Raw genomic sequence first — 11,184 nt, 5'->3', positions numbered from 1 at the left:
TTAAAGATATGTCAATAGAAACTTCGCAAACTGAAAAGCAAAGAGAAAAAAGAATAAAAACAATATCTAGATACAATACATATAAATAACTTCATAAGCCTATATATAATAGTACAATGTAGTATAGGAAGAGATGAGTTTTTAGTATCACTTTTATTTTTAATATCGTTTATTCAATTGTATGTTTAGATACTTTTTAATAGTGGCTTGTTTAACAACGAGCTTGCAAAATTCCTGAAAATTTAACAGGCAGCTAAAAACTAGTGTGAACTGATTGAGCACTCTGCTTGAAATAGCTTAAAGACTCATCAGAAGTACCATATTTACATTAAAATACTGTCGTTTCCATCATATGCTAAACACTATACTGAGGAAATTGGCATGTATTATCTCATTTAATTCTCAATCTATGAAGTAGAATCTAATCTCAATTTAATTCTAAATCTATGAAGTAGATACCATTGCCATTTTAAAAAATAAAACAGAGGCTTAACCTATTCAAAGATCCCAAGAATATGGCAAAACTAATATTTGACCCCAGGTCTGTGCTCTTTCAACTCGCTGCCTTCTGAAACTTACAGTACACATAAGACTGGGACAAGAAAAAGAGTAACTGGCCCTTGATTCCTCCATTTTTCTGAAGTTATTTAGCCCACTCCCACTCCAGCTCTACATTGAACCCATAAATCCTGTCTCCTTAGATAAAGGGAGTGTCAGTCATAGTAATTCTTCAGGGCATTACCATGGTTACCAAACACAGAGACCAGTGCTCCAGCCTGGACATTCCAGAAGAGGACAGGGAGGAGCTAAGATGGCCTTCTTCAACTTATATCTATTGGGATATCAAAATTCCTTTTGGAACAAGAAAAGGGACACAACTAAAGAAACAAGTAAGGGGAATACAGGGTGGAGGAGAAGAGCTGGTGGTAGATATAGAAGAGCTTCTTCTTAGCCGTTTCTTTTTCTACCTTGAGTTAGAGCTTTATCCCCCACAGGTAACAATTACTCTATAGTTAAAATTATGGAGTAGGGAGATTATCCATTCAGCTTCCCTCTTCTGTCATTTAATATCCATGTTGAGACATTCAGTTTGTTCAACGGAATAAATGTATTCTTATTCATTTGTTCATTTAGTTAACATTACTAAGTACAGTTTTGTGCCAGGCTTTATATTGGTGCCTGGGGTAACAAAGATGGATAGGAGGTCTCTGCCATAAAGTGGCTGCTGGATAAAGATAAATATGCAAACAAAAAATTTGCAATATAGTGTATGAATAAATTAAATATAGAATGCTGTGGAACTACAAAAGAGGAAGTACCTGGTACTATTGGATTTGAATGAGCACAAGAGAATCCTTTAGAGAATACTTCACACAGGAAGTGCTCCCAGAACTGAGAGTTAAGAGATGATTGGAGGTCACCAAGTAGACAAGAAGGGAATATTGCACAAAGGAACAGAGACTTGAGAGAGAGCCATACTAAGTGAACTCCTTGGGTACAGATAAAGTGTAAAGAAGACACGTGCTGAGAAGTAAGCCTTCAAAACTTGTCAGGGGCCAGAAAATGGAGGATGCTGTTAGCCATGCTAAGAATTTTAACTTTATAGGGAACCATTGAAGGATTTTTAATAGGTAGTGAGTAAATACCCAATTGTATTATCTTCACAATGCCTAGTAATGCCTAATACATAATACACTATGTATTATGCAAGAATACATAATACAATTAATAAATACTGGTAGGTAAATAAATTAATAAATGATATTTGATCATCTCTAAAACAAGAAGTTAGAGGAGGCTTTGGAGGAAATGTGATAATTGGTTAAGGTCTTAAAAGATGAATTGTTTAAAAGCACAGAAATGGATGGGACAGGGCATTTCAGGAAAAATGGAGAACATATGTGAAGGAAATTAAGTGTAGGCAGGTAGTAAAGCAAAGTTTTATTGGGGTGAAGGGAGGGGGTAACTGGTAAGTATAAAGCACAAAGTTAAGGTTGAGAGAGACTAATCCTGTATAGGCCTCTATTGGCACTCTCTTTCTTCTAATGATATCAGAAAAGCTCTGTTTTTACATACCCACCTTTCAGGTATGGTTTGTACAAAGGGTCCCACTGGTGAACTCTAGAAATTCCTTAATACCCCTACACCACCCCTCCCCCCTGGCCTCCACCCAGCTGTGTCCTAGCATTATGCCATGGGGCCGCCATTGTCTCCAAATAAGGAGCTCCTCACCCTCTCTCAGAGAAACACATTTGGCTTAAGCCATAAATTTTCTTTGTTCCAGGCCAAAAATAGGCCTCTCCTGGCTGCTTCAACCCTGCCTGCCCCTACTAGATGGGACTTCTCACCATTGAGGGAACTAAGCCCCAAGCCGAGGGTTTTCCTACCCAGTTCGCTACCTAAACTCCAGTAAATAAGACCTGGTATCAACCCAAAGAGGCCTGAGTCTCATTTCTGATTAATTTCATCGTAGGCTAGGCAGAAAAAAAGACTTCACTTTATAAAACTGAAGTCCCCTATGGGGTAATAGAGATGTATTCTGATATCATCTGCTTACCCAATATTTTTCATTCCAGTGGCAGACTATCAGAGGCTGTAGGCTTAGCCAAATTGTTGGCTTAAAATGTAAGGTTAGAAGGAAGACTGGACAGGAGTGCCTGGGTGGCTCAGTTAGTTGAGTATCCAGCTTCATCTCAGGTCATGATCTCATAGTTATGAGTTCGAGCCCCACATCAGGCTTGCTGCTGTCAGCTTAGAGCCTTCTTCGGATCCTCTGTTCCCATCTCTCTGCCCCTCCCCCAATCTCTCTCTCTCTCTCTCTCTCTCTCTCTCTCTCTCTCTCTCAAAAATAAATATTTAAAAAATTTAAAAAAAAAAAGTAAGACTGGACATCAGCTTTGTCACCCCTACAAGTTGTTTCCCCCTCCCCCCTCAATTTTACACCCTCATGCATGATTCCATTTAATTCTCTCAACATGCCTGTGAGGTAGGTATTACTATTCTCTTCTTATCAATAAGGAAACAGGCCCAAAGAGGTTATTAACTTATTTACCCAAGATCAGTGATAGAGCCGAAATTTGATTCCAAATTGTCAAACACATATTACTCATATATGGATTTTTTTTTACAAATATGCTACAACAAAAGAACATTACAGAAAATTATACAGGTCTTTTGCTGTGAGCAGGCAACTGTAGAAATGATTGATGATCAGCCTTTCTAGGAAAATCTGTTAACTCCTAAACCCTGAGTCTGAATGGCAGGTGGGCTATAGAGTTGTTCACTGTTCTCTAACAGGTGGTTCTCAAGATTGCCAGAAGCCTACCATTCACTGGAGCTGAATGGTAACTTTTTGCTCAGCTAATGTCCAGAATTGTTGATTTGGGAACTCTTCTATGGAGTCAATGCCTTATAACCTTCTCTCATAGCCCCTGGGCAACTTCCCAAAAAGTTACAGTTCTCCACCCTCAAAGTGGTGTTCTGCAAGCATGGGAAAAAGTAACTGGGTGGGTTCCTTCTCTCTTTTTGTCTCTCTCTCATACGCACAGAGTCATTATTATGTGGTCTCTTATATGCAGATATCAAAACAATAGTTTGATGTTTCCTGTGCTTAAAACTCAAACTTTGCTGGAGTTATTGATGAAACCCAGTGATAGAAGTCTATCCACATCCTATTACTCCAGAGAGAACTAGGATGTTTCAGTTCTGTGACAAGAATTTAGTGAAATCACCATTTGGCAAGGTAACTAGTTACCACTGATTCCATCCTTCCAGGAGGCACGTTAAACTAATTGTGGTCCATATAACCCTGGAGTGTGGCTAACCTAATCCATAAACTCCTGACCACCAACTATAGATCCTTGGTATAAACCTGCCAATATATGTCAAGCTAGCAAGCTTAGATCAATTAATAAATACTATATAATACAAGTTGAATATAATTACAGTTGATCTTTGAACAATGTAGGGGTTAGGGGCACTGATCCCCCACATAGTAAAAAATCTGCATGTAACTTTGGACTCCCCCAAAACTTAACTACTAACAGCCTACTGTTGACCAGAAGCTCTACCAAGAACATAAACTGTCCAGTTAACACATATTTTATAAATTTATTATATACTGTGTTCTTATAGTAAATATGGGAAAGAGGAAATGTTAAGAAAATCATAAGAGAAAATATATTTGTAGTACTGTAATTTTCTTTTGTTGTAGTATATTTATGACAAAAAAAATCCACATATAAGTGGACCTATGCAGTTTAAGCCTGTGTTGTTCAAGGGTCAGTTGTACAGTAGACTCTTTTAGACAAATAGTTGGTCAAAGATTACATTGTAAGTTGGGAAATCAAGAAAAGATACATACCTTATACATTTTAGTTTCACTTAATACGTGTAACTGTAGATTCACCAATTTTTTTGACATGGTGCCAATTCCATTTCTTTGAAATTGTGTCCATTGATGACTGTCATGCCTTTCTTTGCCCCTGCAATGCATCATCTATAATTTTCTTTTTTTTTTTTTTTAACCTTTATTTCTATTTGAGAAAAGAGAGAGATAGAGCATGAGCAGGGGAGGAACAGAGAAAGGGGGAGCCACAGAATCTGAAGCAGGCTCTAGGCTCCGAGCTGTTAGCAGAGAGTCTGATGCAGGGCTCGAACCCACCAACGGTGAGATCATGCATGACCTGAGCCGAAGTTGGACGCTTAACCAACTGAGCCACTCAGGTGCCCCTCATTTGGGTCTTTTTAAAGTGGAGTCAGGCAGGGGCGCCTGGGTGGCGCAGTCGGTTAAGCGTCCGACTTCAGCCAGGTCACGATCTCGCGGTCCGGGAGTTCAAGCCCTGCGTCAGGCTCTGGGCTGATGGCTCAGAGCCTGGAGCCTGTTTCCGATTCTGTGTCTCCCTCTCTCTCTGCCCCTTCCCCGTTCATGCTCTGTCTCTCTCTGTCCCAAAAATAAATAAAAACGTTGAAAAAAAAATAAAAATAAAGTGGAGTCAGGCATTTGCAAAGCAAACTTATTTTTCTTATGATTTTTATGATATTCTTCAAACCTTTTAGTTATCTTCCTCATGTGTAATCAGAAATACTTAAAAGTTATCTTTGTAATTCTTTTTCAGAGTAATATTATGGGGCACCTGGCTGGCTCAGTCAGTTGAGCGTCCAACACTTGATTTCAGCTCAGGTCATGATCCCAGGGTCGTGGATCAAGCCCTGCATCAGATTCTGCACTGAGTGTAAACCTGCTTAAGATTCTTTCTCTCTCCCTCTGCCCCTCTCCCCTGCCCGTGCACGCTCTCTCTCTAAAAATTAAAAACTAAAACAAAAACAAAAGTAATGGTGCTAAAAGTTTATAATGAAAAATAAGAATCCCCTACTCTACCCTCTCTCCTCCAGTCTCCAGAGACAAATTTTGAACTCTTCCAGTTGTTTCTTTGGTACTTAACCTTCCTACTTTTAAAGAATATGCTTTTATGGTATGTATTGATTTATCCATTTTTGGCTATGATATATTGCTTTCCTGTTATGATAGTTGAGAATTTAGCTTTCTTATACCATATACCCCGTGCTTCTCTTCTCCCTCCCTGGTTTTTCCAGTATAGTTATGTCACGGTTTTAGGTTTGCCGTAGGCAAAATTCTCAGAATGACCCTCAATGAATCTTACCTTTGTATAATCCCCTCCCCTTTGAGTATGGGTGGAACCTCTGAATATGATGGATAACACTCCATGATTGTTACTTTATATGGAGAAAGGGAGATTATCTGAGTGGGCCTAACCTAATCATACAAGCCCTTTAAAAGCAGAGTGTTTTCTCCAGTTACCAGCAAAAGAGGAATTCAGAGATTAGAAGCATGAGCGGAATTTGACACATCATTGCTGGTTTTGAAAATGGAGGGGGCCACATGCCAAAGAATGTGGGTGGCATTTAGGAGCTGAGAGTGGTCTGGCTGACAGTCAGCAAGGCTGAGCCCTATAACCACAAGAAACTGAATTCTGCCAACAACCTGAATGAGCCTGAAAGTGTGTTCTTTTTTGGAGCCTCACATAAGACCCCAGCCCAGCCAACACCTTAATTTTGGCCTGGTGAAACTAAGCAGAGGACCCAGTCAAGTCTGCCCAGACTTCTGACTTCTAGGACTGCAAAGTAATAAATTTCATAATGATGGAATTTGCTGTAGGTCTTTTTTCATTCATTGCAATAGATACTTCATGAACCTTTTCAATCCGGAAATTTGTGCCCTTCATTTCTTTTAATTTTTTTATTAAAAAATTTTTCTAATGTTTATTTATAATTGAGAAACAGAGAGAGACAGAGCACAAGTAGGGGAGGGGCAGAGAGAAGGGGAGACACAGAATCTGAAGCAGGCTCCAGGCTCTGAGCTGTCAGCACAGAGCCCAACGTGGGGCTCGAACCCACAAACCGCGAGATCATGACCTGAGCCCAAGTCGGATGCTTAACCAACTGAGCCACCCAGGTGCTCCTGTGCCCTTCACTTCTGGGAAACTGTCTTTTATTAATTTATTCTCTATTTTCTCTCTTCTCTCTTTTTGGAACTTCCATTTGTCAACTATAAATTCTTCTGAGCTGAGGGGCACCTGGGTGCCCCAGTTGGTTGAGTATCTAACTCATGATTTTGGCTCAGGTCATGATCCCAGGGTCATGGGATTGAGCCCCACTTCGGGCTCTGTGCTTAGCCTGGAGCCTGCTTAAGATTCTGCCCCCCCGCCAAAAAGTAAATTTAAAAAATTAAAACAAAAACCTGAGCTGATTCTCTAACTCACTAATCATTCTTTTTATTTTCTTTGGGTTGTTTTTTTTTTTTTTAATTTTTTTTTTCAACGTTTATTTATTTTTGGGACAGAGAGAGACAGAGCATGAACGGGGGAGGGGCAGAGAGAGAGGGAGACACAGAATCGGAAACAGGCTCCAGGCTCCGAGCCATCAGCCCAGAGCCTGACGCGGGGCTCGAACTCACGGACCGCGAGATCGTGACCTGGCTTAAGTCGGACGCTTAACCGACTGCGCCACCCAGGCGCCCCTTCTTTGGGTTTTTAAAAATGCATTCCTTGCCAGATTCCCCAACTTTATCTTCCAACTTTCTGTGTTAATTATCTATTCTGTGTAACAAAGTATCCTAAAACAGAGGCTTAACAAACATTTATTACCTCACTGTTTCTGTGACTCAGGGATCCAAGGAGCAACTTAGCTAGGTAGTTCTAGCTCAGGGTTTCTCATGTGGTTGAAAACAGGATGTCAGCAGGGGCTGCAGTCATCTGATGGCTATAGGCCTCAGTTCCTCTCTGGCTGTTGACAAGACACCTCAGTTTCTCACCACATGGGCCTCTCCATAAGCTGCTGCAGTGTTCTCACATGGGAGGTAACTGCAGAGCAGGTGATCCAAGAGAGTAAGGAAGCCACAATGCCTTTTTATGACCTAGTCTCAGAAGTGACTATCACTTCCACCTTATTCTTTTTGTTAGAAGAAAGTCACTAAATGCAGCCCATGCTTAAGGGGAGGGGAAATAAGCTCTACCTCTTGAAGAAATAGTGAAGTTGTGGACATATGTGGAAAACACCACACCTTTATATCAGAACATTTTATCTTGGTTACTATATTTAAGTTCCAAGGGCCATTTTTGGTTATCTGGCTTTCCTTGTGCATATCTTTTCTCTTTTCTTCATGGATATTATACTAATTTGAAATTCTGTTCCCTGCATTAGCTCCATCCCCTCTGAGTTATTTTTCCTATGACCTTTTTTTTCTCATTGATGACTCTTGTCAAACAATTCATGATCCTTGGCTCTCCATTATAATTTAAGAGTGAGGAACTAAAAGCTGACTAAAAGCCTATGGTGGGAATTGTCTATTGTGGCCTTCACTGTGAGCTTTCTTCTGGATAGCTACAATTTTTCCAGGAACAATCATATAATTGTTTCTCTGGGGCTTGGTTATAATGCTAGGACCAGGACAGGAGAAGGGAGTATTGAGAATCACACTTATGAGGATCTGAATTTTCACTTAATCATCAGATTTTTGGTCTTCCACCATATGCCATCCCTCACAGTGAATCCTGGCTAGGAGTGCAATGCCTCTTAGATTCACTTTCCCCAAAGAAGTCTTTTTTTCCCCAATTTATTGAGATGTAATTGACATATAACATTGTGTAAATTTAAGGTGTACAACATGTTGATTTGATTATATATACTGCAAAGTGATTACTACAATAATATTAGCTAACACCTCCATCTCATTACATAATTACCTTTCTTTTTTGTGGTAAGAACGTTTAAGATCTGCTCTCTTAGCACCTTTCAAGCATATAAAACAGTATTATTAACTATAATCACTATGCTGTACATTAGATCCCCAGAACGTATTCATCTTAAAACTGGCAGTTTGTATCTTTCAACCAACATTTCTTTCCCCCACCCCACAGCCCTTGGTAACCACTATTTTACTCTGTTTCTATGAGTTCAGCTTTTTTAGATTCCATGTATGAGAGCATAATAGTATTTGTCTTCTCTGTCCAACTTACCTTAGCATCATGCCCTCAGGATCTATCTGTGTTGTTGTTGCAAATGGCAGGATTTCCTTCTTTCTCATGGCTAAATAATATTCTACTGTACACATATATACACACACACCACATCTTCCTTATTCATTCATCCATTGACAGACACTTAGGTATCCACATCTTGGCTACTGTGAATAATGCTGTAATGAAAATGAGAGTGAAGATAACTCTTCGAGATCCTTTTTTCATTTCCTTTGGATATATACCCAGAAGTGAGATTGCTGGGCAGAGAAATCTTCTATCTCCTTGTTGGGCTAGGTGGTTTTTCTGCTTGTGGTGCATGCTCTGTAGACAAAGTTTCAGTTACTACCTTCCTGTTCTCAGACCTATTCTTTACTCCTGCCTTCTGTGATAGCTGTTACATTATAAAGTTTGAACCTCTCAGATGAAATGACCCAATTCTAGTTCTTTTTTTTTTTTTTAATTTTTAAATGTTTATTTTGAGAGAGAGAACAAGCATGAGCAGGGAAGGGGCAGAGAGAGAGAGGGAGAGAGAATCTCAAACAGGCTCCGCACTGCCAGCTCAGAGCTCTATGCAGGGCTCAAACTCACAAACTGAGATCATGACCTCAGCCAAAACCAAGTCAGATGTCCAACCAACTAAAGCAGCCCAGGCACCCCGGCCCAATTCTAGTTCTATCCTCCACTGCAGAAACTTAAGTTAGAACTGTTCCCATTCTGAAAGGTTAGTTACTACCCCTCTGTCCACTTGCCATTTTCCAAAAGATATTTCCACTGAAATGTATCATCTGCTGTTTTATCCTTACTCTCTCTTTGCCCTTGAAGGTTAATGCCGTTGTTGTTATTTTGATGTCATTTTAGCAAATTTGAGAGAGAAAGGAAATAAACTTATATGGTCAATTATTTTTTAAAAACTTTCTTTGGTGATATAATTTCAAAATTATATAAAAGTTGTAAGTTTAGTACAAACAAACTCCCTATACTGTTTATCCAAGTTAGCCAATTTTATTTGGCCACATTTTCTTTCCCTCTCCCTCTCTTTCTCTGTCTTAGCTAGTTGAGAATAAGTTGCTCATATTATATTCCTTTATCCTCAGACATCTCAGTTTGTATTTTTTTAAATCTTTTTTAATGTTTATTTTTTTTTTTTTTAAATTTTTTTTCAACGTTTTTTATTTATTTTTGGGACAGAGAGAGACAGAGCATGAACGGGGGAGGGGCAGAGAGAGAGGGAGACACAGATCGGAAACAGGCTCCAGGCTCTGAGCCGTCAGCCCAGAGCCCGACGTGGGGCCCGAACCCACGGACCGCGAGATTGTGACCTGGCTGAAGTCGGACGCTTAACCGACTGCGCCACCCAGGCACCCCATGTTTATTTATTTTTGAGAGAGACAGAGCACAAGTGGGGAAGGGGCAGAGAGAGAGGGAGACACAGAATATGAAGCAGGCTCCAGGCTCCGAGCTGTCAGCACAGAGCCTGATGTGGGCCTTGAACTCACATACAGTGAGATCATGACCTGAACTGAAGTCAGATGCTTAACCGACTGAGCCACCCAGGCGCCCCTTAGTTTGTATTTTATTGTCTTAGATAATAACCCACAATATAGGTTTTAAACTCAGCAAATTTTAACATTGATACAATACTATTATCTAATCTATAGTCTATATTTCAGTTTTGCCAGTTGTCCCATTAATGTCCTTTAGAGAAAAATTTTTCCTTCAGAGATCTGATTAAGGATCAGCATTGCATTTAGTTGGCATACCTCTTTAGTCCCCTTTAATCTGGAACAATTGTTCAGTTCCTTTGTGTGTCATGACATTGATATTTATTTTTTTTAATAGTACAGATAAGATAGTTTGTAGAATTGTCCTTAATGTGGGTTTGCTGATGTTTCTCATGATTAGATTGGGTATAAATATTTTTGGCAGGAATAAGCAACAGTATGTTTTCAGTAGGTCACATCAGGAGGTCCCTAATGTCATTTTGCCCTTTATAGGTGATGTTAACTGACCTTTTGATTAAGGTGGTGTTTGCCAGTTTTCTCCACTGTCAAGGTATTATTTTTGTGTTGTAATTTGTCATTATTATTTTTGTTTTATAATTTGTAGTACTTTCCAGGAAGATACTCGAAAAAATGTAAATACCTTATTCTTTTTTTCTTAAGTTTTTTTAAAACTTTATTTATCTATTTTGAGAGACAGAGAGTGTGAACAGGGGAGGGGTAGAGAGAGGGGGAGAGAAGGAAAATCCCAAGCAGGCTGCATCCACACTGTCAGCACAGAGCCTGACACCAGCCTTGAACCCACAAACCATGAAATCATGACCTGAGCCAAAATAAAGAGCGAGACACTTAATGGACTGAGCCACCCAAACTCCGCATAATACCGTATTCTTCATCAAACTTCCATCCACTAGTTTTAGTATCTATTGACAGTTCTGAGTGATACTATTTCATGATAGCTACAAAATGGTAATTTCCTAACTCAAATCTATTTTAACTCAAGGCTTACAGTAATTTGTTAAGTTTTGAGTTTTTCTAAAACATTCAACTTACTTTTTATATAAATCACTACTCTTTAACACATAATCTATTAGTTTAATATTTTTTAAAACTGTAAAATTGCAGTTACAAAATAACCCAGCATA

General features: G+C 39.4%; 1 protein-coding gene across 2 annotated transcripts in view; it reads left to right on the top strand.

Moving 5' to 3' along the window:
- The first annotated feature begins 736 nt into the window (after positions 1 to 736).
- Positions 737 to 11,184, top strand: part of SPMIP11 (sperm microtubule inner protein 11) — a 28,759-nt gene continuing 18,311 nt past the window's right edge. The window contains exons 1-2 of one of the 2 annotated variants that reach the window (XM_040488293.1): positions 737 to 890; positions 10,535 to 10,592. In XM_040488293.1, coding sequence (XP_040344227.1) covers positions 744 to 890; positions 10,535 to 10,592 — 205 coding nt within the window. In that variant the 5' untranslated portion in view covers positions 737 to 743. The remainder of the gene's footprint in view (positions 891 to 10,534; positions 10,593 to 11,184) is intronic. The other variant, XM_040488294.1, reaches the window with a different exon arrangement.

This window comes from Herpailurus yagouaroundi, unplaced genomic scaffold (assembly GCF_014898765.1).
Source record: "Herpailurus yagouaroundi ecotype Mexico unplaced genomic scaffold, PumYag 166, whole genome shotgun sequence".
Taxonomy (NCBI): domain Eukaryota; kingdom Metazoa; phylum Chordata; class Mammalia; order Carnivora; family Felidae; genus Herpailurus; species Herpailurus yagouaroundi.
This window is presented reverse-complemented; position numbering and strand designations above follow the sequence as displayed.